Genomic DNA, 27,638 nt, shown 5'->3' on the forward strand with positions numbered 1-27,638 from the left:
CTGGGATACAGATGTATAGTACAAATATATCATAAAACATTTAAGGCTAATTTTCATTTAAAAATATATTATTCTTGGTTTACTCAAATAAGTTTCTTTTCCAATCCCCATCTTGAATTTGCCAGAGTGCAAAGAAACAAGAAAATTTTTTTTCAAAGATTTTATTTATTTATTTGACAGAGATCACAAGTAGGCAGAGAGGCAGGCAGAGAGAGAGAGAGGAGGAAGCAGGGTCCCCGCTGAGCAGAGAGCCCGACGCTGGACTTGATCCCAGGACCCTGAGATCACGACCCGAGTGGCTTAACCCACTGAGCCACCCAGGCGCCCGAAACAAAATTTTTATGTAAAAACAAACAACATGCCCCCCAACAAAACTCACATAAACACCTGAGAAAGGATATCAGTGATACCTTAGAAGGAACTGGCTTTGCCTAAGAATGTAGAAGTTATCTTATATATAGTAAGTTGTCAGTTTAGAATGCAAGTAGGAAAATAAAACAAAAAAATGTTTCCGGGCTCTTAAATTAGACAGGATCAGTCTGCCCAATCTTGCTTCATAATTCTCTTCAGTTTGGATCCCAAGGGCATTCCCTAATAAACAGTCTGAATCGCTAAACTCTAATTCAGAGTCCCTTTTCAGAGAACAAAACCTACCAATAGTTGGTGCCAGGAGTGATCCGAAAACAATCGGGAGTATAAAGGGGTTTTGGAGTTGAATTGTTCACAGACTAGATGACAATGAGGATCCCTCATCACTGATGAGAGCCGTAACACAGATAACCCTGGTAGAAGGTGCCCGCCCAACTCTTAAACTTTCACCAGTGGTGAACAGTGGTGATCTACGTGTGGACGGAACGCTCTAGCTGTATCAGGCACTTGAAGAGTACTGTGCATGTGAGCCTTCCTGCTGGTCGTTTCTTCAGTTCCTGAATGTATCACTGAAACAGACATACTTGGAATTAGGGCAATCCCTATTTTGAGTTGTTGGGCTGTGGGGTAAGAGTTATTACCCCCCTGGGAAAGGCTAGGTAGAAGAAACTAAGCCTGCCCTAGCCCACCTGCCAAGATAATAAATAACAAAACAAGACAATGTTGTAACCCACAGTCAAGGGGGGGGGCGGCAGAAATTAGTGCAATACCCTGGTGGGTGCAGAATTCACAGTGTGGTCCCTGAAGAAATCAAGCAAATCCTGGAGGCAGGCAGCAGATGGCCACAAACTGAATCTAGTATTAGCTTCAACTAGAGCTGCCATGCCAGAGGTATGTTCGCTAGAGCAGGTTAATAGGCCCAGGAGCACCATTTGCAGTCAACGACTGCAGGAACCAACTTGTTTTTTTTTTTTTTTTTTAATTTCTTTAAGTAAACAGGATCAGAAACAATTCACATTCACATAGATTACAGCACACACTTATATACAGGATTATGTTAATTCTGCAACCTTCTTACATAATATAGTCCAAAGAGGCATGGGTCATTTGGAGTTTCTGCAGGACATCACAGTGACTCAAGATATATATATATATATATATCTATATGTATACATATAGATATATATATATATATATTTAAAGATTCATTATTTATTTGTGAGGGGGGAGGGACAAAGGGAGACCGAGAGACTCCCTCCTGAGTGTGGAGCCTGACACAGGGCTCAGTCCCACCACCCTGAGATCATGACCTGAGCCAAAACCAAGTGTCAGAAACTTAACCAACTGAGCCACTCAGTGACCTACTATATTAGTAACATCTTGCTAATTGGGCCAGAGGACCAAGGGGTGGAAAGCACACTGAAGGCCTTGTCAGAAGACATTTATTCCACAGAGTGAGAGACAAATGTCTCAAAGATTCAGGAACCCATTACATCAGTAAAATTTTTATGGTCCCAGTAGTGAGGGCTTGATAAGACATGCCATTGAAGTAAAGGCAACCAAGTAAATACCTGCACCTTGCATCTCCCACAATTAAGAGGGAGTCATTCCACCTGAGAATCTGAGAATACTGCTATGGCTTCTAAACCAGGAGACATAAAAAGGTGCATTTCAAGAGTAGCTCAAAACAGGAAAGGAATCTGCAGGCCTGGATGGTGAGAAACAACCTGGCAGATCCTATGGTACTGTGGCAAGCCCCAGTGGGAGAATCACTATATGACCCCCTGGGGTTCTGGAGCAAGGCCATGCCTTTTGTAGTGGAAAATCAAATGTCTTCTGCACAATGACTCCTGGCATGATACTGCATCCTAAGAGATATGGAGCATGTGACCACCAAGACACCAAGTGCCCATTTATCTAGAATCACCCATTTTGACCTAAGTTCTGTGAAACACACCACGTTATAATGTTGGGTGGACCCAGTAACAATCCAACGTAAGATCAAAGCGATACAACCAAGATCAAGCACAAATAGGACCAGAAGTCACAAGCTTGAGCAGAGAGCCTACACCATCATATCACCCACCACTGTCATAGAAGCGCCCCTCCCTCAGCATATACCTTTTTGGCCATATGGGGGGCTCTATCATCAGCTGACAGAGACAAAACCCTTATAGTTCTCACAGACAGCTGTATGTGGTACAAGCGAAAACCGGACAGGTGCTACATAAAGCTTCCCTCGGGGTGGCTCCGAAAACAGTGGTAAAGGAAACCTTCCCAATGGGCAGAGCTTTAGGCAGTACACTTGACTGTCTACTATGTACAGACAAAGACATGGTAGGCAAATGTTGCAACATGCTGGTCAGGGGGCTTAAAAGTAGAAAGACTGGAATAGTGCGACAAGGAAGTCTTAGGGTAGAGGCATGCAGGAGGGCTATGGAGTGGATACAACCAAGTTAAGGTCTAGTCCTGACATTCATCAGAGAACACCTACCACGAAAGAGGCACTAAACAACCAAGTAGACAATGATTCAACCAGTTTCTGTCAGCCATCTTTTTTCATGGCCTCCCCAGTGCTGATTAAATGGGCACATGAAAAAAGGTGGTCATGATAGCAGAGATATATACCATACATGGACAAATGCATGAATTCCCACTTACAGGGATGCTCCAGTTACTGATGCAGCCAAAAGTCCAAATGGCCAGCAACAGAGGCAAACACTAAGCTCCAATATGGCACCATCTTTAAGGAAACCACTTGATGGCAAGCTGACTTGACTATACTGGCCCCTCCCACCTTGAAAAGGCAAACAATTTATTCTGAAAGGAATAAGGACATAGTCTGGGGGTAGGTTTGTCCTTCCTGCCCTCTGGAACATCACCACACGAGAGTTCACGAAAGGTTTAATCTACCAGTAAGCATCATCCCACACAATATCACTTCCTCACAGTAAGTGCAAGATAGGTTCCAGGAGCACGGGATCTACTGGTGGTATCATATATAGCATCATCTAGGAGCTCCTAACCTAAAGGAGCATTGAAATGGCCTGATGAAGGCACAACTGGACAGAATGCCAACCTCCTGGATGCAATACATACCCCAAATCAAAGACCTTCATATGCTAAGAAAATTACAAGAATATAGGAAAATTACAAGAATATAGGAAAATGGGGGGGGGGTACAAACACAATATACCCTGTTTATCATCAAATCCCAAAGACCCACCTGGGAAATTTGTGTGTATTATCCCTGCAATTCTGGGTTCTGCAAAGATTTATGTCACCAAAAGAGAACACTTCCATAAGAGACAAAAGAATCCCGAGGGGGTGGGGAAAGAATCCCTAGAGTCTATAAGCTATGACTGTCACCTGGGCATTTTCGAGTTCTTGTATCTAGGGATCAAAAGGCAAAGGAGGAATTACCATCTTGGCAGGGGTAACTGATCCTTATTATCAGAAAGAAGTAGGGCTGCTGTTCCACAATGGGACAGTGACAATATATCTGGAACTCAGATGATCCACTTGGGTGCCCATTAGTATTCCCTTTCCCACCTCTCAGAGTACAGTAAGCAGACAAATTGGATACTCTGGCCTGAGAAAAGCATGGTAACTAGTGGTTCAGATCCCTCAGGAATGAGGGTTTGGGTCATACCACTAAGTAAGCCGTCAAGACTGGCAGAGATTGGGGGAGTGCCTGGTTGGGTCACTTGGTTAAGTGGCTGATTTTTGTTTTAAAAGGTAATTATTTAAAATATTTATTTATTTATTTGAGAGAGGGAGAGAGAGAGAGTGAGTGCAAGCATGCACAGGGGAGGTGTACAGGGAGGGGGAGAGAGAATTCTTAAACACACTCCCCAAAGAGTGCAAAGCACAACACGGGGCTCGATCCCAGGACCCTGAGATCATGACCGGAGCCAAAATCAAGAGTTGGCCATCCAACTCACTGAGCCATCCAGGCACTGCAAGCATCTGACTCTTGATCTCAGCTCACATCTTGATCTCAGGGTTGTGGGTTCAAGCCCCACACGGGGCTCCATGCTGGGTCCCATACTTTAAAAAAAAATGAAATTAAAAACAGAATTATTACAGGACCCAGCAATTCCACTTCTGGATATATACCCCAAAGAACTGAAAGTAGGAACTCAAATACATATTTGTACAGTCATGTTCATAGTAGCATTACTGACAATAAAAAACAACCCAAATATCCATCAACAGGTGAATGGATAGATAAAATGTGGAATATATTATTCAGCCTTATTAAGGAATGAAATTCTGACATATGTTATAATACAGATGAATTCTGAGACATTCTGCTAAATGAAATAAGCTAAACACAAAAGGAAAACATTATGGGATTCTACTTCACCTAGAAGAGTCTAATTCAGAGACAGAAAGTCAGATGGTGGGGCACCTGGGTGGCTCAGTGGGTTAGGCCTCTGCCTTTGGCTCAGGTTGTGGTCTCACAGTCCTGGGATCGAGCCCTGCACTGGGCTCTCTGCTCGGCGGGGAGCCTGCTTCCCCCTCTCTCTCTGCCTGCCTCTCTGCCTACTTGTGATCTCTCTATCAAATAAATTAAAAAGTGGAATCTTTAAAAAAAAAAAAGAAAGTCAGATGGTGTTTCCAGGAGCCGAGGGAGGGGAGAATGAAGAATTATCATCACTAACGGGTACAGAGTTTCAGTTTAGGAAAATGAAAAAGTCTAAAGATAGATAGTGGTGATGGTTGTAGAACAATGTGAATATACTTAATGTCACCAACTATATCCTTTAGAAATGTTAAAATGGTAAACTTCAGGGGCACCTGGTGGCTCAGTTGGTTGTGTCTGCCTTTGGCCCAGGTCGGGATCTCAGGGTCCTGGGATCGAGCCCTGCATGGGGTTCCCTGCTCAGTGAGAAGCCTGCTTCTTCCTTTCCCTCTGCCCCTCCCCCTGCTTATATGCTCTCTGTCACATAAATGAATAATCTTTTTAAAAAATTGTAAACTTGGTATTGTGCATATTTTATTGCAACTAAAAAAAAAGAAAGAAAGAAAACCAGCTCAATCTTGGTAAGACCAGAGAGTATTATGGCCTTTTAACTACCTTGACTCCCACTTCCCTCTCCCCGGCCTTCGGTTAGCCTTGAAAACCAAGACCCTCACAACCACAGTAGTTATAAAAACCAGCAGCCTAGCAGCTACTGGAAAGGAGAGAACAAATGTGGAGATCTCTAAAAGCCCCATCCATCCCCAGAGAGCTGTTAGTATGTGATCTGACTGATAGCACCAAGAAACTCCATTCTCCTTATCTTTATTGGACCTGATTCAGAGCTTGTTCCATGTGAAGAGCCCTATCCTTTGGAGATTTTTCAAAAAACAGTCAGTTGTAGTGTTTAACATCCCCACAGCCTAAGGCAGTGATACCAGCTGGAGGCTAACAGGACACTGAACAAAAAACCATAAATGTCCAGGATTGAGAGGTCTATATGGGCTTCAGGAAAGCTCTGACATATTCTTTTTTTTTTTTTTAAGATATTATTTATTTATTTGACAGACAGAGATCACAAGTAGGCAGAGAGGCAGGCAGAGAGAGAATGGAGGAAGCAGGCTCCCTGTTAAGAGAGCCCGATGTGGGGCTCGATCCCAGGACCCTGGGATCATGACTGAAGGCAGAGGCTTTAACCCACTGAGCCACCCAGGTGCCCAGCTCTGACATATTCTTAGGCATCTAGAAGGGCACATGCATTTGCAGGCTCTGGACATACCCAGGAAAGGCCTGAGAGGGCCCTGATCTCTTACCCTCTGGCTGACCTTGAAGTTCTGTGCAAGCAGGAAGTAATGGCTAAGGCAAAGTTGTATACTGCCTGCTGGGAACATTGAAAGTATACGCCAATGTACAGACAGAACCCCCTTGGCAAAGGCTGGATAATTTACTGGTCCAAGACATTTAAGAAAATCTCTGTCTAACCATTAGCTAACCACTAAACCAACCAAGCAGAGACTTCATTGGTCATACAACAAAGAATACAGGCTCTACAGATATTTCATCCAGGAAAGTCACTAAATAAAAAAGAAATGTGCAGGAGGGAAGGGAGAATCTGATTTGCAGATTGCCACATTATTTTAAATGCTCAGTATTTAGAAAAAGTTATGATACACAAATAAAGAGGAAAGTATGGTCTATATACAGGGAAAAAAAGCAGTCAACAAAACCATACCTGAGGAGGTCTAGATGTTGGGCTTACTGGACAAAGACTTTAAAGATTTTATTTACTTATTTATTTGACAGAGAGATAGAGAGAGCATACGCAGGCAGAGGTAGGGGGAGAAGGAGAAGCAGGCTCTCTGCTGAGCAGGGAGCCTGATGTAGGGCTCCATCCCAGGACACTGGTATGATGACCTGAGCCACAGGCAGCCGCTTATCCGACTGAGCCACCCAGGTGCCCCTAGACAAAGACTTTAAATAAACTCTTCTAAATACTTCAAAGAACTAAAGAAAACCATGTCTGAAGCATTAAGATAAAGCATTAAGATTAAGAAAAATGCCTCGTCAAATACAGAGTAGCAATAGCAATAGCAACAGAAATTGTATGAAAAAAAAAAAAAAGACAGGGTACCTGGGTGGCTCAGTCAGTTAAGTGTCTGCCTTTGGCTCAGGTCATGCCAGAATCAAGCCAGGCATCAGGCTCCTTGCTCAGCAGGGATTCTGCTTCTCTCTCTGGCCCTCACCCGACTTGTATGCCCTCTCTCAAATAAATAAAGTCCTTAAGAAAAGAAAAAGAAAGATTTTCTGGAGTTGAAAAGTATGATAACTGAAAAGAAAAATTCACTAGGTAGGCGCAACAGCAGATTTGAGCTGGCAGAAGAATCAGCAAAAACAAAGACAAGTTCACGGAGATTACCCTGTCTGAGGAACAGAATAAAAAAGAATGAAGAAAAATGAAGAGAGCCTCAGAGAACAAACCTTCAAGCATACAAACCATCAAGTATACAGACATACACATAATGGGAAATTAATACTGCCCCCAAATGATGAAAAATACATCCAAGAAACTCAAAAAAAGTGTAAGATAAACACAAAATGATCCACACTTAGGATTCAAAATGATGAAGGAAAAAGACTTAAACCAAAATCCTACATCCAGCAAAACTATCCTTTTAAAACAAAGGAGAGATAAAGACATTCCCAGATATACAAAAACTGAGAGCATTCATCCCTAGCCGACCTGTTCTATGAGAAACAGTGCAGACTTTCATGCTGACGTGAGAGAAACTAGACAGTAACCAGAATCCATAGGAAAAAATAAAGAGCGATAAGAAAAGTAACTACACAGGTAAATATAAAAGACAGTATAAAAGTATATAATTTTATTTTCCTATCTAATTAAAAAGACAATGTATAAAGCAATAATTACAAAAGCTTAGCAATTGGCTTATGATATATAAATACATAATTTGTATGAGAATAACAGCACCACCGGGAAAAGGAACAAGCTATACTGAAATCAAATTGATATATACCTGAACAAGATTACTAGGTTGTTTTAAGGTAAAATGTGAATTGTAATTCCCAGAGCAACCACTAAAAAAAAAGACTAGCTGAGAAGTCAAATCAGTTGAGTGTTAACCTTCCAACAAGTATAAAAGGAATTAGAGAGAATAGGGGTATTAACACAGGGTACAGTCATTAGAAGCCTGAACATAGTGTAATCATTAGTGTAAACAAAGCTCTATTTGAACCCTCATGCTAACAGATCTGAGGTCAGTATTTTGTTTCCAATGTATGTGGCACTGAATAAATGTCTGATACATAAGTGAGAACATCTGGAAATGGTTAGTAAACATAACAGGATTTGCTGGCAGATACGGAAGACGGAATTAACAGTATCTCAACTGTTAACCACATTATCCACTAGATGATCAGGGTGATGATCCAGGGTTAGCTAACAGAAAGTTTCAATTAACACACTCTGTCCTTAGAGAATCACAAACAGGAGGGTATCTTGCTGAAAGAATTCTGAGTCGTCTTTGTAGAAGAGGACGCTACTTCGTGTCTCCACCTAAATGAACGCCTGTGCTAGAAGTATTCCCATGGTTTCTAGAGCCACCAACGTGCAGATGATGCCCAAACCTATATGTATGTTCAGTCCAGATCTCTCTCAAAAGCTCAGGGTAGGGGCGCCTGGGTGGCTCAGTGGGTTAAAGCCTCTGCCTTCGGTTCAGGTCATGATCCCAGGGTTCTGGGATCGAGCCCGCATCGGGTTCTCTGCTCCGCAGGGAGTCTGCTTCCTCCTCTCTCTCTCTCTGCCTGTCTCTCTGCCTAGTTGTGAACTCTATCTATCAAATAAATAAATAAAATCTTTAAAAAAAAAAAAAAGCTCAGGGTAAAAAGCAAAAAAACTTAACAGTTACAAGGCCCTGTGATCATGTTCAATGACCCCATGATGTTCAACTACTCTCCCTCGCTAAGCTTCTTGAACCTGCCAGGCATGCTTGGGGCTTTTGCACTTGCTTTTTGCTCTCCCTGGAATGCTCCTCCCCAAGATTTTCATTCCTCAATTCTTTTAGGTCTTTGCTAAAATGCTGCCTTCTCAGTGAAGCCTTCCTCCTTTACCCAAGTTTAAATTGAAATCATCAGCATTGACATCATCAGCATCACCACACCCCACCCCTGCTTTACCTCTTTACCCAGCTTTGCATTTCCTTTTTTTTTTTTTTTAAAGATTTTAATTAATTTATTTGACAGAAAGAGAGAGAGTGTGTGTGTACAAGTAGGGGAGGAGCAGAGGGAAAGGCAGAAGCAGGCTCTCTGATCAGGGAGCCTGATGTCGGGCTCAATCTCAGGACCCTGTGATCACGACCTGAGCCACTCAGGCACCCCTCCAGCTTTGTATTTCTCAGAGCACTTATCTTCTACATTATGTTATAAATTTATTTATTGTTTATTATCTCCTCGCACTAAAATATGAATTCTTTCAGGACATATGTGTTGCCTTTTTTTTTTTTTTTTTCACTGCTGTATCTTTAACATCTAGAATAGTTTCTGGAGTGGTGCAGTTAGTTAATCATCAGACTCTTGATTTTGGCTCAGGTCGTGATCTCAGGATCCTGAGACTGAACCCTGAGTTGGGATCTGTGCTCAGCATGGAGTCTGAGTGAGATTCTCTCTCTCCCTCTCCCCCTGCCCATCCTTCCTGCGCACAGGCATATGCACTCTTTCTCTAAAATAAATAAATGTATCTTAAAAAAAAATTATATATATATATATATATATATATATATATATATATATATATTTATTTATTTAGAATAGTGTGCCTGGAAGATAGTAAGTACACAATAACTATTTTTTATTTAACTATTTTTAAAAAGATTTTATTTATTTATTTGTTAGACACACAGAGTGCAAAAGCAGGGAAAGTGGCAGGCAGAAGGAGAAGCAGGCTCCCCACTGAGCAAGGAGCGCAATGTGGAACTTGATCCCAGGACTCTGGATCATGACCTGAGCTAAAGGCAGATGCTTAAGTGACTGAGCTTCCCAGGCATTCCACATTAACAACTATTTTTTAAATGAATGAGCTCCAAATCCACATGTCCAATTCACTAAACACCTCCACCTAGATATCCACAATCCTCCATTCAACATACACAAAACAATTCATCATCTGCCTCGCTCATCCTTATTCCCCACTCTTCCGGCAGCTTTCTAGCTCGCCACTCTCCACTGAGTTGTTCAAAGCAAAAATCTCGTCCTCCACATCATATGAGTCATTTCCAAAACATACCTCACAGCCAACCCTTTCTTTGTCTTCATTGCCTGAAGACAGGATAGAATCCAAAATATTTTACTGCCTCTCACAGCCCAGCAATTGTGAAGTGTTCCTAAACTGGGGCCTACGAACTCAGTTTTTGTTCTCCCTCCTCAAGTGAGGCAACCCCTGCAGGAAACCTCCCCAACTGTGCCTCCAGATGTGATGTGATGCTTGCTGTGATGCTCTTTTGTGTCCACTGTGATGATGATGGGTCCCCGGTCAGCCCACGTGGCACTGTGCCGCAGTTCTACAGCTTTAAATACAATATATACACTGATGACTTCCAAATTCATATTGCCAGACTGAATCTCTCCTCTGAACTTCAAACTGGTATATCCACAGACTACACATCTTTACTTGGAAATCTACTAAGTTTCTCAGACATAGTATATTTAACATATACTGTTATTAATATGTATTAATATGTTTATATATTAACAGCATATGTATAAATATAAAAACAACTACCTCTTGATTCTTCACTCCCTCACTCCCTTTTTTTTTTTTTTTAAGATTTTATTATTTGACAGAGAGAGACACAGGGAGAGAGAACACAAGCATGCCGGGTAGGGAGCCCAATGCAGGGCTCGATCCCAGGACACTGCCACACAGGTGCCCCCCCAACTTGTTCTTTTTCCAGTGTCTCCTATTCAATAGTTAGGGCAATAGATAAGGAAGGAAGGCAGGAAGGCAGGAAGATACCGAGGGAGAGAGGGAGAAAGAAAAGAAGGAAGGAGGGAAGGAAAGAAGGAAGAAAAAGAAAAATGCTGGCAGTGTGTTAGCTGCTAATTCAGATCATTATTTCAGGAAAGAGGCAACTTAAGTTTTCCAGTTGCTCAGGGCAAAAACTTTGGTGTTATGATTGACTCTTTTCTTTCTTTCACAACCACATCTAAATCATCACCACATTTTACCACCTCTGTCTCTGTAATATATCCATAATCTAAACACTTCTCACCACCCAACTCCAAGCTATGGCCACATCTTGCCTTGACTAGTGTGTCAACTCCCTAATCCACCCTCTTCCCACTCGGACTCTTGTAATGTGTTGTCCTCAGAATGGTCTGGGCAATCCTTTGAAGAAGTAAAGCAGATCTGGTCTCTCTATTGCATCTGAAATTAACTCCAAATTTCTTACCATGGCCCTTGAGAGTCTACATAACCTAACCTGCTTACTCACTCGGAGACTTCACTTCTATCGTCCTGCTCACTCAGTTCCTGCCGCACTACCCTATTTGCTGTTTCTGTAATTCAACAAGCACATTCTTACCCCAGGGCTTTGCAAGTGCTGTTCAGACGGCCTGGAATGCTCCACTCTCAGAAACTGCATGATTTGCCCCTTTATTTCATGGGGCAAATTAAATATGACTTGCTCAGAGGGGCCTTGCCCGGACTACCTTGTCTAATATGGCAAACCCCTTTCCATCACGTCCTATCCCTTCACCCTGGCTTATTTCTATTTTTAACTTATTGCTAAGTTAATGTATACAAGACCTGAGACAAGACAAGATATTTTCCTATATTTTCTTCTTAACCTTTTAAAGTTTTACCCTTTACATTTTGGCCATCAATGCAACTAGAATTGATTTTTGTGTATGGTATTAGATAGAGATCCATTTTTTTATGACTAACAAATGATCTCAGTTTATTACTGAATAATTTATCTTTTCTCCACTGATCTGTAATGCCACCTTTGTCTCATGTCATTCTCCCTATTCACAGGTTCCTCTACCAGCACTCTATCCTATCCTATGTGTCTATTTTTTGATCCCAGGTCCAAAACCAAACTTCTAATAATCAGTCTTACAGTAAGTCATCATCTTCTTTTTTTTTTTTTAAAGATTTTATTTGTTCATTTGACTTAGAGCAAGTACAAGCAGGGGAACAGCAGGCAAAGAGAGAAGGAGATGCAGGCTCCCCAATGAGCAGAGAGCCTGACATGGGGTTTGATCCCAGGACCCTGGAATCATGACCTGAGCTGAAAACAGATGCTTAACCAACTGAGCCACCCAGGTGCCCCCAGGTTTATAATAAGTCTTGTAATCAGGTAGGACAAGTTTCCCCATCTTATCTTCAAAAGTGTGTTGGCTGCTCCACATACATTTTATTTTATTTATTTAAGATTTTATTTTTGGGACGCCTGGGTGGCTCAGTTGGTTAAGCAGCTGCCTTCGGCTCAGGTCATGATCCCAGCGTCCTGGGATCGAGTCCCGCGTCGGGCTCCTTGCTCAGCAGGGAGCCTGCTTCTCCCTCTGCCTCTGCCTGCCATTCTGTCTGCCTGTGCTCGCTCTCTCCCCCTCTCTCTCTCTGATAAATAAATAAAATATTAAAAAAAAAAAAAAAAAAAGATTTTATTTTTATTTATTTGTCAGAGAGAGAGCGAGCGCGCGTACGCACAGGCAGGCAGAACAGCAAACAGAGGCAGAGAGAGAAGCAGGCTTCCCGAGGAGCAAGGAGCCCTATGTGGGACTCGATCCCAGGACACTGGGATCACCACCCGAGCCAAAGGCAGCTGCTTAACCGACTGAGCCACCCAGGCGCCTCTCCACATACATTTTAGGATCAACTTGTCAAATTCCATGAAAACAAAAACAAAAACAAAAACAACTTATTGGAATTTTGATTAGAATTACATTTAATCTAAAAATCAAACTCGGGAGAACTTTATAATACTAAGTTTTCCGATCCATGAGTATTTTCTCTCTACCATTTATTTAGTGTCCTATTTGGACCGTCTTTGTCTTTTAAACAGAGTTCTGGGGGAACACATTCTAATTTATTTCTATTGTGATTAAGAAATACTTTGTATTCCTTCTTACCACCTTATTTCCTATTTTTCATCTGTCCCACTTTGCTGATCTTTTCTCCTTTTTTGCCTTCTGCTGTATCAGTTTTTTTCTCATTCCTTTTCCTCATTTCTACTTATTTTTATTCTATTACTATTCTTTTATTATTAGCTCTGAAATGAATATTTTACATTAAGTCTAAATAAGAACGCTTGGAATGCTTTCATTTCAAACCCCTTCCCTATTTATATTTATTTGAGTATTTTCCATTTTTATATCCACAAATAAGATGTTACTCTTCTATCAAGTCAGTCCTTAAGAAGGTTTGCTTTACTAGACATGTTCTTTGCTCATCATTCCTCTTTGCGTCTCAGACTCTTGTTTCCAAGAAGCATTTTTCCTTCCTCCTAAAGTATATCCTTCAGAAGTTCCTTTGGTGAGGTTCTACGGGAATATGTTCTCTCAGTTCCTTTGTTTGAAATTTTCTCTTTAAAATTATTTTTGACATACATTTTTACTGAGTACACAACTCTTGGTTGACAGATTCTTTTTTGCTTTTAGCATTTTGAAAATATTGTTCCACTGTCTTCTTATTTCTAGTATTGGCTTAACTGGTACACCCAACAATATCTCAAAAAGTACATATTCTGCTAGGAAAAATTATATATTCTTGGTATATCTGTTTATATCTGTATTTACAACCAGAGTCTGGACACTAAAATGAAACAAAGAATGAAAGCTATTAATGATGTGACAGGAAAAAATTTTTGTCTTTTGAAGTCTGTTCAAAAAAAGTTACAGTTGGGAAATGCTTATTTTTAAGCACAATCAACATCTAACATATTACTTATGGGTAAAGACTTAAAAATGGGACTAGGGGTGCCGGGGTGGCTCACTTAACACTCTTGTTAAATGTCCAGTTCTTGACGTCAGCTAGGGTCTTAATCTCAGGGTTGTGAGTCCAAGCCATGTTAGGCGTGGAACCTACTTAAAAAAAGAATGAGCTTAATATCCCCTTTCAAGAAAAAAACCTCCTCCTAGTTAAACATGGTCTTTTTTTTGTTACCACCAAGAGGCATGAATCAGCTCTTTAAAATAGAGGTGTGGCTCACTGATAAGCAAAAGCACTCTCAAGGAAATATCTTAGTGAATTACAAAGGACATTATTTTCAGGAAAAATAAGATCTCAGGATGATCTTACTTTCCAGATCATCCTGAGATCTTATTTTTCCTGAAAATAATGTCCTTTGTAATTCACTAAGATGTTCAGATCAAAATTAATCCTATTATTTCTTCTCCTGAAATAATTGGGACTAGATTTGGGCTTCAGGAAATTAAAGTTTCTTCTTCTTCTTTTTTTTTTTTTTAAAGGTTTTATTTATTTGACAGAGAGAGCAAGCACAAGCTGGGGGAGCGACAGGTAGAGGGAGAAGGAGAAGCAGGCTCCCCGCTGAGCAAGAAGTCAATGCTGGACTCGATCCCAGGACACCAGGATCATGACCTAAGCCAAAGGCAGATGCTTAACCAACTGAGCCACCCAGGCACCCCTCTTCCAATATTTCCTTAAAAATAAAAATCCTGAAGCCTTCTGCTAATAATATCTGTTGTCAGTACTTGAAAGTGACACTGAGATTATTCGTTGGGAATTAAATTTTACAACCCCCACAAAGTGGCTCAGGATAGGGATCTGCAAAGTCTCTTTAAAGAGAGTAATGGAGGGACGCCTGGGTGGCTCAGTTGGTTAAGCGGCTGCCTTCGGCTCAGGTCATGATCCCAGCGTCCTGGGATCGAGTCCCACATCGGGCTCCTTGCTTGGCAGGGAGCCTGCTTCTCCTTCTCCCTCTGCCTGCCACTCTGTCTGCCTGTGCTTGCTCTCGCTTCTCTCTCTATGACAAATAAATAAATAAAATCTTTAAAATAAATAAATAAATAAATAAAGAGAGTAATGGAGTGCCTGGCTGGCTCAGTTGGTGGAGCGTTCGACTCTCCATCTCGGGGTTGTGAGTTCGAGCCCCACATTGGGTGTAGAGATTACACTAAAAAAAACAAAACAAAACAAAAAAAACTGTAGGCATCTGGATGGTGCAGTCGGTTGAGCGACTGACTCTTGGTTCCGGCTCAGGTCATGATCTTGAGGTTGTGGGACTGAGCCCTGAGTTGGGCTCTGCACTTAACAAGGCTTCATCTCAGGACCCTGAGATCATGACCCGAGCTGACACTTAACCAACCGTGCCACGCAGACACCCTTAAAGTTTCTATTTAATAGGTGAAGTCTGGTTACATATATCTATATGGTGTTAGAAATCTAGCAAAAATGATCTGTCAAAAGATGGACTTAAATAGACTTAAAAAAAAAAAAGTTTCATGTGTGTCTGGATCATAGTGATATCAAGTATAACTATCTCATGAAAGAATACTTAGGTCATTATTTACAAGAATTTAATGTGGCATAATTGATGTTTAGGAGGTTAACCCTTTTAATCTCTTCTAGTTAAAAGGAAGAAGTTGCTCAACAACTGCTCTTTGATATTTTTGTTTCTACTCTGCCCTCTAAAAGCACTAGCACATATCAAAATATTTCATTTACCAAATCCCCTAAAACTTTTATTATTCATTCCTTAACACCAATGCCCTAAAGATGGTTAAATACTCGCTTTTCAACTTCATTCCAATGGTGCCTTTCCTGCAGAGAGTTAAGAGGCTAGAAGGAAGCTTCTGATTGCTACAAAATAAACTTTCATCTTTCTATAAGGACAAAGAGGGGATAATTTAAAAAACAAAAACAAAAACAAAAAACCCTACAAAGAAATAAGCCAGACATAAAAAGACAAATATTTTATGATTCCACTTGTATGAGACACCTAGAATAAGCAAATTTACAGACACAAAGTAGAATAAAGTTTAGCAGGGGCTGAGAGGGGAAGGCAATGGGAGTTATTATTTACTGCGTAGAGTTTCAGTTTGGGATGACAGAAAAGTTTTAGAAATGGATAGTAGTGATTGCTGCACAATGTTGTGAATGTTCCTAATGTTACTGAACTGTACACTTAAAAAAGGTTAACATGGTGAATTTTACCACAATTTAAAAAAGTGTGCAATGATTACCGTGGTTGCAAACAAACAGACTTATTTATCTTATGCCACAGAGTGCAAAGATATTTAACAGAATGGTCCTGATTAGCCTGTGGCTACAGTGAAAGGACGAAGCCCTCTCCCAATTACAAAGAGCTGGTGTTCCAGAAGCCACTTACCTCTTACCTAATTTTATATAAGCATTAGGGTATGCAAGAAGGTTAGAAAAATTCCCAATCTTATTGGTATCACCAGTAGATAAGAAATACTGTGTCATCTCTTAATACATAAAGCAAAACCACACCCATATCCTGAATCCTAATGCTTTCCCTCAGATTTAAACTCAGAGGAAGGAACAGGAGGCAAAGTTGCATGTGTGCAAGTAAAAGAGAATGGAAAGAATTCTTCACACCCTGTGACCTGTCCTATACAGTTACTCTCAGTATCTACTGAAAGTGTTATTTAGTTATTTATTTTTTTGAAGATTTTATTTATTTATTTGAGAGACAGAGTGAGAAGCACACAAGCAGGAGGGAGGGGCAGAGAGAGAGAGAGGGAGAAGCAGACTCCCTGCTGACGAGGGACCCTGATGCAGGACTTGATCCCAGGACTCTGGGATCATGATGTGAGCTGAAGGCAGATGCTTAACCGACTGAGCCACCCAGGCGCCCCCAGGTTTATAATAAGTCCTGTAATCAGGTAGGGCAAGTTTCCCCATCTTATCTTCAGAAGTGTATTGGCTGCCCCACTTTTAGAATCTTAAAAACAAAAACAAACAAAAAAACAACAACTTTTCAGGACACTGGGGTGGCTCAGGGTTAAAGAGCTGCCCTCGGTTCAGGACATGGTCCCCAGGTTCTGGGATCGAGCCCCACATCAGACTCCTTGCTCAGTGAGGAGCCTACTTCTCCCCTGCCTGCCTGCAGCTCTCCTGTTTGTGTTTGTTCTCTCTCCTGATCTCTCTCTGTGTGTCAAATAAATAAATAAAATCTTTAAAAAAACAAAACAAAACTTTTCATCTTAAAAAAAAAAAAGAAATTACTGGATCAGCAAATTATGAACATTTAGTTCTTGACTGGTATTACCAAACTGTTGGCTAACATCAGTATCCTAATTTGCAGTGCCACTAACAGCTTACAGTGCTTGTTTATTCACGACCTACCTTCTTAATAATGGATCTTACTATTTTAAGATAAATGTATTTCCAGCTTAAGAGTTCTAAATGCTACATAATTATTGTTTCAACCTTCAATTTTTTTGAGTACAGTTGACACATAACCATTTTAACATTTTAATTGTTAGGAAAGTCAAACATATTCCTATGACTGTAAATTTTGTTGTTTTGCTCATATTTATTAAACACTCTACAGTTTACAAAGACCTCTCACATACTTTACCTCATCTCATGCCCCTAAAGAAATGGTCATTATTCCTATTTTATAGATGAGGAAACTAAAGTTTAAGGAGGTTAGCTGACTTGGATATTCACAGTGACAGTGTGATATGGAGCTGGAACTAGAACCCAGGTCTTCAGACTCCAAAGACAGGAAATACATTCTATTGAGTAAACAGGTCAGAGCTTTCAGATGGTCAAAATCAACACCTGGTATTTTAAATATAATAGAGAAGTTAAACTGAAAACCAAGGCTGAATCTGAAAGCTGTAGAGTTTCAACCACCTCTTCCCTAAAAAAATCAGACAGGCACTAAACACACTTCCTCTCCTAAAATCCCCTGGAATGTTTTTGGTTGCAAATCATAAAATCTTAGAATTTGAGAGACCAACTAATCCAGGGCACTCTATTCAGAAATGAGAAAATTGAAGCACAAGGCTTGTGACCTGCTCAGAGATGGCGGCACCAAAGCCTTTTATGACAACATAGTGTGTTTTCTTCTAAGGCCCATATGACAGTATTCGAGAGATTCTGCTTTGCTGAGAATGTAGGAGACAGAAAGCATGGACTAGCAGAAAATTCGTGCCTGACCTCAGCTAGCCCTAACTGCTGCTGGGTAGCCCTCTCCCTCATCTTTGTTTGGCTCCCTTACCTTTTCCACCACTGCTGTTCCAAAACTTTTTTTTTTTTTTTTAAGATTTTATTTATTTATTTGACAGACAGAGATCACAAGGAGGCAGAGAGACAGGCAGAAGCAGGCTCCCTGCTATGCAGAGAGCCTGATGCCGGGCTCGATCCCAGGACACTGGGATCATGACCTGAGCCGAAGGCAGAGGCTTTAACCCACTGAGCCACCCAGGTGCCCCTGTTCCAAAACTTTTAATACTTTCTAAAGTCCGCTAGCCCACTCTCACCTTTTATCGTTCCACAGATAACTTAACCCCTTCCTTCTTAAAGGCAGATAAATAAGGGGTCACTTGACCTTAACAGACCTTATAAGGCAGAAATTGTGATCCTGAGCTTTGCAGTCAAAATGTATCTGGATTCCAGATCTCTTCCATTACTTATATGGTGCCTTTGGGAAATGAAGTTAATCTCTCAAAGCCATAATTTCTTCAACTGACAAACGGGAATGCCCACCCACTCTACGGAATTTTTGTAAAATTAAATAATACATATAAGAGTGTCTAGGGTGCCTGGCTGGCTCAGTCTGTGAAGAATGTGATTCTTGCTTGATCTTGGGGTTGTGAGTTTGAGCCTTACATTGGGTGTAGAGCTTACTTAAAAAAAAAAAAAAAAAAAAAGGACCTAGAGCAGTGTACAGAGTAAACAACTGAGGACTACTCCAATTTCAGTTCCCATTTCCATCACTTTCAAACATATCTTCCTCCATCCTTTCTTCATGTTTCTTTCAAGGCTCACCTCTCCATGTGGTTTCAATTTTATCTCCTTCCAGGGCTTCTTTATCTCCCTTTTCTCTTGTGCCGATCTTCAGTGTCTGCCTCTCTGCTGGCTCCTTTACCTTCACCTTCCAACAGGTCAAATCTCTCCCATCTTTTAAAATCAAATCAAGGGCGCCTGGGAGACTCAGTGGGTTAAGTCTCTGCTTTCGGCTCAGGTCATGATCTCAGAGTCCTGGAATTGAGCCCCACTTTCTGGGCTCTCTGCCCATCAGGGTACCTGCTTCCCCCTACTTCTCTGCCTACTTGTGATCTGTCAAATATATTAATAAAATCTCTTTTTAAAAAATTTTTAAAAATCAAATCAAATCAAACAAAAAGGTCCTCAAAATCCAACTCTTCTAGCACTTACTCTAAGTATCTCTCCTAAATGCTCTAACCTACCGGAAAGACAGCAAGCAATTATCTTTCAAAACAGATGAGATTATGTCAATTACCTGCTCTAAAAACCTTTGATGGTTTAAAAATTCCTTAATCATGAAGACTGAGCTCCTTAGCAAAACATTTGAATCCTTCTCAACACCTGGCCAACAACCTTTGCTCTCAGCAGCCACTGCATTCAACTACTCAACCCCAGGGGTCCAGAGACGCCCTATGCATTCTATAACCTTCTAAAATTATATGCATGTTTGCGTATGTGCAGTTGTCTGGGTGAAAATCCATTCCTCTTTTCAAATTTCTGAGAGGGGGCACCTGAACTGGAAAATATTAAAAACCAACTGCAAAATCCTCTTAAGCTATACCACACTCCTCACTTTTTTCTTTTTTTAAAGATTTTATATATTTGACAGAGATACATCAAGAGAGGGTATACAAGCAGGGGGAGTGGGAGAGGCAGACTCCTTGCTGCAAGGAGCCCAGTGAGAGGCTGGATCCCAGGACCCTGGATCATGACATGAGCCGAAGGACTGAGCCACCCAGCAGCTCCCACACTCCTCACTCTTTCCCAGACACACACCTAACACTTTTGCACATCCATTCCTGTGCCAAACTGCTTTCTCTGGCTGTTGGAGGTGGTGGTGCCTGAGGGAGTCAGGCTGGAATTACCTTAATAGTAACAGGTCTACTGGACGAATTCTTTTTCATCCCTCAAGAACAAGCGCCAAAATCACTTTTCAGTCCCTTTCCTTTATTGTAACACAGCTCTACTGAACACTTACCACGGTCAGGTGTGGCAATGTTGTAAGCTCTTCAAGGCAGAGGCTCAATACCTTAACATCTTTTTTTTTTTTAACAGTTGTTTTTTGTTAAGATTATTTATTTATTTATTTATTTGACAGAGAGAGAGAGAGAGAGAGAGAGAGAGAGATCACAAGTAGGCAGAGAGGCAGGCAGAGAGAGGAGGAAGCAGGCTCCCCGCTGAGCAGAGAGCCTGATGCAGGGCTCCATCCCAGGATCCTGGGATCATGACTTGAGCTGAAGGCAGAGGTTTTAACCCACTGAGCCACCCAGATGCCCCCCTTAACATCTTTTTTGTACCTACAGCCACCCAGATGCCCCCCTTAACATCTTTTTTGTACCTACAGAATGTAATCCAGATCCCAGCACCCAACAGGCAAAACAAAAATCTGCTAAATAAAAGAACCGTTTATGGTGCTGCATTTGTATTCTGGTATTCTCCACAACTACCCCTGCTCACTTTTGTTATTCATTCACTCATTGAATATACATTTATAAAATTCCAAAAAAAACACCTGGACCTATGTGCTAAGCAGTAAGGATACAGACTAGGACACAGTCCTTGCCATTACGACCTTTAACTGTGACAATACAGAACAAATATTAAGGGGCTTATTTGATGAGTGCTCTCACAGAGAGAGCAGGAATGATTATCCCTGTATTAAAGATGAGAAAACTAACCTTCAAAGAGGTCACTACTCAAGGTTGCACATAAAAGAGGATTTTATTTAGTACTTACTTACTGTCTGACTCCCTCAACCACCATCACCCCTAATCAGTCTGTAAGCCCCAAGAAGGAAGACCTTTTTTTCACTCCTCTGTCCTCAGGGTCTGATTCCTGCATTTCCGGGAATCTAATTCCAGTGTCTAGAACACAGCAGGCTTTCAATAAATATATGTTGATTGAATGAATAGATGAATTGATTCCAAAATAAAGTTGACCAAGAGCAAAATACACAAGGGCAAAAATTTCCTTCCCATCATGATGGCTTAATAAGAGATTTAAAACAGGCTTCTACTAGTTAGAAAGGCTAGACCAACTGTATTGACTCAAGTCCATAGGCATGTTATGTATTTTACCTAAGAAGAATTTAAGTAAAGGGGTGAAGTAAGTTTCTATTTCTGATGTCACATTCCTGGCATGTACTGACATAAAGCCAAGATTTAACTGCAGGTTTCAAACTGATTAAAAGTTTTCACAAAAAGCAAACACTAAAGAAAGCATTTTCTTGAGTCTTGACACTGGCTAGAAAAGTATCTCAATTTCAGTTATTTCTTTGATGTAAGTTCCAGCAGCCAAAACTGCTGTATAGATGTTCTCCAACGTATTTGTTTAAAAACTTTTAAGCAAAGATTAGCAAAAACTTTTTAGTAATGATTAGACAAAACCACAGTCCAGTACCTCACCACTATTTCACTCCCAGGGCTCCATAAAACTGCCTTGGTCTGAAGCACAAGGCAATCAAAATGTACCATCAAACAAGGTGATGGGACCAAAATTAAATATGATTTATGGTTTAGTATGACATTTTTTTTTAAAGATTTTATTTATTTACTTGACAGAGAGAAACACAAGTAGATAGAGAAGCAGGCAGAGAGAGAGAGAGGGAAGCAGGCTCCCTGCTGAGCAGAGAGCCCGATGCGGGACTCGATCCCAGGACCCTGAGATCATGACCTGAGCCGAAGGCAGCGGCCCAACCCACTGAGCCACCCAGGCGCCCTAGTATGACATTTTTATGTTCTAGAAACTCCAGTTCCTTAGAAATAATTTTGCTCTGATTAGAAAGTACTACCATTATTTTTCTCCAATATTTAAATTTCAATAATCATAAGCTGTGTGTGGTGATGTGATGAGTAACTTCAACAGGTATGAAGTAATGTAATGAAAAGAGCACAGGACTGGAGTATAATTTAGGCTACTATTTCCTATCTAGGTTAATTGCGTGACCTTCGGCAAGTCATTTAACATTTTAGAGGCTGTGAATTTAACATTTATCAGCTGTAAAATTAGAAACACCACCTCACAGAACTGTAGTGAGAAATTACATAATATATATGATGAGCTGTTTTCAAAAATAACACTAATAGCAATATCATTTTTTAAAAAAGATTTTATTTATTTGTCAGAGAGAGAAAGAGCAAGTGAACACAAGCAGGGGGAGAGACAGGCAGAGGGAGAAGCAGGCTTCCCGCTAAGCAGGGAGCCCACTACAGGGCTGGAACTCATGACCCTGGAATCATGACTTGCGCCAAAGGCAGAAGCCTAACCCCCTGAGCCAACAAGGCGTCCCAGCAATGTGGTGTCTGAACAAATAAGAACCAGTCATTAGCAACTACTATTCTTAGATTATTTTTAAAACTTCTAGAGCAATTCTCTGTGGATGCTTCTTCAAAACACAGGTGGGAAGACAACCAATCCCTAGTCATTGCTGGATTAAAAACTGAAGAACAACTGCATTAAAGACCTCCATCCCTGTACAATATTACCAACACAATATGGGATTCCCAGATTAAATCACTTCCATTATGAGATATCAACATAATAAAGTACAATAGCTTTATCTGCCAACTTGACTAGGAGGGAATTTAACCTATATAATAACCTTGATAATCTTCCCTGCTTCATGTAAAGGGGTCCTGGTTGTCCTCATTTCAGAGACCTGAAATACTAATTACTTTCCAAAAAGGCGTGTCCACGCTGGCTTTAAGAAAGCTTTGGCTTGTGCTGAATCTAGCACAACTAGTCTTCCAACGGAGCGTACATTAAATTACCACTATCTAACAAAATTTGGTTAAATCCACATACTTTGCCAGTTTCAGTACGGACTACCTCTCCTCCCTCAAACTGGCTTCATTCCTATTACTTGGTGAACTAGTCTCTTTGTTGCTTTCGAGAAGCAACTGGGTTTCTGGTTTCCCTATAACGAGGCTCCTTCCATTAATGGACGTTTTCTTCCAACTTTTTGTTTTGAGCAGAAGAAATCAAAGGATTGGCGGGTACCAGGGGCGAGGAACTAACTGGGTGGCTGGACCAAGCCCTGCAACTTCCTTCTGCATGCAATGAATGAAAAGACTGTTTCGTGCCCTATAAATCACTTTCTCTCCTCCGAGATTCAAGAAGTATGCGAACCGCGAACCGCACTGGTTCTTTGGTTCCCCGATCACAGCCGCAATCTACACGGACAGAGCAGCAAATTCGGTCCCTTCCCAGTTTCCCGGGGAGGGAGCTCACTTCTTTTCCACAGGCCCATCCCCCTACCGAGAAAAACGCCTGCAGACTCGTGCCCCGAAGCCGCGCGGGGCTGACGTTTCAGAGTTAGACAATAACCTCGAGGGTTTTCAACAGAAACTCCGTCTGCCGCTGCCTGGCTCCGAGCCTCCGCTCTGCCCGGCCGAGAGGCAGAGGTCCGACCGAGGACGGGTTTGAAAAATGGACTTTGACCCGATCCGGTTACCGCAACCGGATCCCCAGGGACCGGTCCCCATTAGGGGCGGCCCGAAGAGCTCCACGGAGGAGGCGACTCCACGCACGGGCACAAAGGGGCTGCCCAGACAAAAGAGCCCCGCAAAATCGCGGGGGGCGGAGTGGGCCAGCCGGCGCAGGACGCACTACAGGCGGAGAAACCACGGCGGGACCGTTGTGGGAGGGCGGAGGAGGAGGCGGCGGCCCCGGCCCGGCCCAACCCGCCCCGCCCCGGCCCGACCCCACCGCAGCTCCGGCCGTTACCCCCGCCCGGACCACCACCTCCTCGCGGAGCCAAAAACACTGCTGGAGCCTAGGAGACACCCACAGCCAGACCCCGCGTACTTCTCGCTCACTTTCCCTTGTTCCTCGAACTCACCCGGGTGGCCGCCGCCGCCTCCTCAGCCTCCACAGTAGTTTCCCCCGGAAATCCTACCTGGCCCGCCGACCGCCTGGCCGCAGCCAGAGCCTCCGCCCCGGGAGGGGGAGCGGGAGCAGGCCGGACAGTGAGGGGGTAGGAAGTGCCTCCGCGGGGACTCACGGGACTTGTAGTCTTCAGCAAGGGCCAGCTGGGTCGCGGGCGGGACAAGATGGCGGGACCCTCTAGCCCTCCGCTCTCCGGCCCGTCAGTACTCCACTGCGTCTTTGGGCATGCGCCACCCGCTGCCTGCGCCCTGCGGGTGGAAGAACTTGTGCACCTTTCCTGATACCGAGAGGGCAAGGGTCTTTGGACTTGGGACGATAAAACTGAGTACTCGGCTGCAGGCAGTGCCTAGGGAAGGAGCTGATGCTGCAAGTGTGCTGTTTTAGATTAACTGTTCAGTCCCTGCCCGGTCAAATGTCATTTATAATTTCTGCAAAAGGAAAAAACTATTGAGGGCCAGTTTGAAGTACAAAAACTTATAAGTAAGTTATTCTCAATTTGTGCATAAGGAAGAAACCCAGGAATCATTCTTGACACCTCCTTCAGTCATTCTATATTCCATATATCTCGGTTACATTCCATTTTCTCCACTACCGTTAGAGGAAGCCACCGTCAGTCAGTCGTCTCTACAAGTCTCACTAGTTTCAGGCCTCCCGGCTATCTTCCTCCAAACACCTTCCTTGCTGCTGCCAGAAGATCTTGCTAAATGCCAACCTCATTGTGTCACAGCCCCAATTAGACCTAAGTGTATAACCTAAAGCTGCAAAACTTCTGGAGAAAAACAGGAAAAAAAAAATCTATGTGATCTGCAAACACATAATCGATAAAAGAAAAAAAAAAAGATATATTGTAAGTCATGAAAATTTAAAAATTTTGCTCTTAAAACACCCTTATGAAAAGCTCCCTATCAGGCTCCTTGCTCAGTGGGGAGACTGCTTCTCCTTCTGCCTGCCAGAGGCTCCCCCTGCTTGTGCTAACAAAATCTTTAAAAAAAAAAGTGGCTCAGTGGGTTAAGCCGCTGCCTTCGGCTGAGGTCATGATCTCAAGGTCCTGGGATCGAGTCCCGCATCAGGCTCTCTGCTCAGCAGGGAGCCTGCTTCCTCCTCTCTCTCTCTCTCTCTCTCTCTCTGCCTACTTGTGATCTCTCTCTGTCAAATAAATAAAATCTTAAAAAAAAAAAAGAAAAGAAAAGATGAAAAGGCACGTCACACACTGGGACGAAATCCCAACAAAACCTGCATGCAACAAAGGACTAATATCTAGAATTATTTCAGTCCATTAAGACAAAGAACCCGCTTTTATTTTTTTTTAAAGAGATTTTATTTGTTTGACAGAGATCACAAGTAGGCAGAAAGAGAGAGAGGGAAGCAGGCTCCCTGCTGAGCAGAGAGCCCTATGAGGGGCCAGGACCCTGAGATGTGACATTTGCTAAAGGCAGAGGCTTAACCCACTGAGCCATCCAGGCACCCCCCCCCCCCCGCCCACCAAAGAACCCAGTTTAAAAAATGATTTCAACAGACACTTTACCAAAGAAAATAAACCTATAGCAAACACATGAAAGATGTTAGGGAAATGCAAATTAAAACCACAATGAGATAATCTACACACCATGACTTGTACTACCAAGTCATCAAGTGTTAACAAGGGTGTAGAACAAGAATTCTTATTCACTGTTGGTGGCATTGTAAAACGATACAACCACTTTGGAAAACCATATTGCAGTTTCTTTAAAAATTAAATATACACCTACCATATGGGCCAACCATTACGCTGTAGGTATTTACCTAAAAAAAAAATAAAAAAAGGGAAAACATACATCTACATAAAGACTTGAACATGAATGTTCATAGCTACTTTATTTGTAATCGCTAAATACTGGAAACAACTCAAATGTCCTTCAAAAGGTGAATGGATATACAATGGAATATTCTTCAGTTGTTAAAAGGAATGGACTATTGATATGCACAACAACATGATGAATCTTAAAATAATTATGCTGAGTGAAAGAAGCCAGACATAAAGGAGTATGTTCTGTATGACTCCGTTTGTATAACATCCTAGGAAAAGCAAAGTAGTGACAGAAAGCAGATCTGCAGTTGCCTGGGGACCCAAGAAAGCAGAGGTATGGCAGGTAGACATCATAAAGGGGATAAGGAAACTTTTTGGGGGTGATGGGTATATTAATTATCTTGATCATGGTTATAGTTTCAAGACTGATAAGTTTTAAATATACCAAAACTCATCAAACTGCACACTTTAAATACATAAAATTCATTGCTCATCAATTATACTTCACAAAACCTGAAAAATCGTATAGTCAAAAAAACTCTTTTAAAGAAAGAAAATCGGGGCACCTGGGTGGCTCAGTGGGTTAAAGCCTCTGCCTTCAGCTCAGGTCATGATCCCAGGGTCCTGAGATCGAGCCCCACATCGGGCTCTCTGCCTGTTTCCCCCTCTCTCTCTGCCTGCTTCTCTGCCTACTTGTGATCTCTGTATGTCAAATAAATAAATAAAATCTTTTAAAAAAAAATCAGTGGCTTCCCAGTACCCTTAGGAAAAAAAAAACAAAAATTATTGCCATCGAAGTTCTAATTGTGGAATTTCAGTACCATCCATGGAGAAGGGGATGGATACGGACGGCAATTATGAAATGCCAGGTAACTAATGATGGTGATAACAGTAGTAGTAATAGCAGTAATAATAAAACTCCTTTTTCTTGAGCATCTAGGAATTTTACATATGCCTTAATTAGGATTCTGCCCAGAAAGCAGAACTAGAGACAAGTACTAGTTGCAGGTAATTTATTTGGAATGTGGTCCCAGGGATTTAATGTAAGATCCTAGAGTAAAACAGAAAAGATGGAGCCATCCCAAGGATGCATTACCAACTAAGAGCACTGCTATTAGCACCTTGGGGTAGAACCTACCAAAACCATCCGAGGATTGTCTAGAATGCCTCTCAACATGGTCCACCCAAGGATTGCTCTGAGAAGGATTTATCCATTGGCTTCTATGTCCCATTAATTAGGATTAGCCCAGGGGCATCCACTCCTCTTGCGTTCAGAACAGGTTTCCACCAGTGTCCTGTAACCTGGTTTTGGAAAAGCTCCAGGACAGAATGCAGAAAAAAATGCGAGAAGAACTGAAGCCCTCACTAAGCTGTTTTCTGCAGCTTCAGCTAGACTCTAAGGGAAGTCCGAGAGGATGTGGTAAGGCAATAGTGATACCAGATCATCCCTTGCATTGCTCAGATCTGTCCATGTTCTATATTAGATCCCATTTATCATGCTGTCTTCAAGGTGATGGCTGGCAACAATCTTGATGAAAGACTCAATGGCACTCATAATTCTTTGCAGGATGTTATGTTGCTCATATGTCTTTTCTGTCCTATAATATGCTATACTCAGCCATATGGATGATTTTCATTAACACTAAATGAAAGAAGCCAGACCAAAGGAGCATATACTGTATGATTTAACATATATAAAATAAAACACAGGCAAAATATTCTGCTGAGGGGCACTTGGGTGGCTCAGTTGTTAATCGGCTGTCTTCGACTTGGGTCATTATCCCAGGGACCTGGGATCAAGCCTTGCATCCAGCTCCCTGCTCAGCAGGAAGTCTGCTTCTCCCTCTCCCACTTCCCCTGCTTGCCTTCCCTCTCTCACTGTGTCCCTCTCTGTCAAACGAATGAATAAAATT

General features: G+C 41.9%; 2 protein-coding genes across 6 annotated transcripts in view; one reads left to right on the top strand and one right to left on the bottom strand.

Annotated features, from left to right (window-relative positions):
- The window catches only part of LOC116600591 (proline-rich receptor-like protein kinase PERK10), a 54,164-nt gene extending 30,217 nt beyond the window's left edge, over window positions 1–23,947 (top strand). The window contains exon 2 of the mRNA XM_032360677.1: window positions 23,027–23,947. Within this exon, the coding sequence (XP_032216568.1) occupies window positions 23,481–23,930 (450 nt within the window). The 5' untranslated portion in view covers window positions 23,027–23,480 and the 3' untranslated portion in view covers window positions 23,931–23,947. The remainder of the gene's footprint in view (window positions 1–23,026) is intronic.
- The window catches only part of PHACTR4 (phosphatase and actin regulator 4), a 106,157-nt gene extending 82,167 nt beyond the window's left edge, over window positions 1–23,990 (bottom strand). For 2 of the 5 annotated variants that reach the window (XM_032360675.1, XM_032360672.1), the window contains exon 1: window positions 23,950–23,990. The gene's annotated coding sequence lies outside the window, so the exon portion shown is untranslated. Of the gene's footprint in view, window positions 1–23,892 lie in introns of all 5 variants that reach the window. The other 3 variants (XM_032360674.1, XM_032360671.1, XM_032360676.1) reach the window with 2 other exon arrangements.
- Window positions 23,991–27,638: the final 3,648 nt, after the last annotated feature.

This window comes from Mustela erminea, chromosome 10, assembly GCF_009829155.1.
Source record: "Mustela erminea isolate mMusErm1 chromosome 10, mMusErm1.Pri, whole genome shotgun sequence".
In the NCBI taxonomy this organism is placed as follows: domain Eukaryota; kingdom Metazoa; phylum Chordata; class Mammalia; order Carnivora; family Mustelidae; genus Mustela; species Mustela erminea.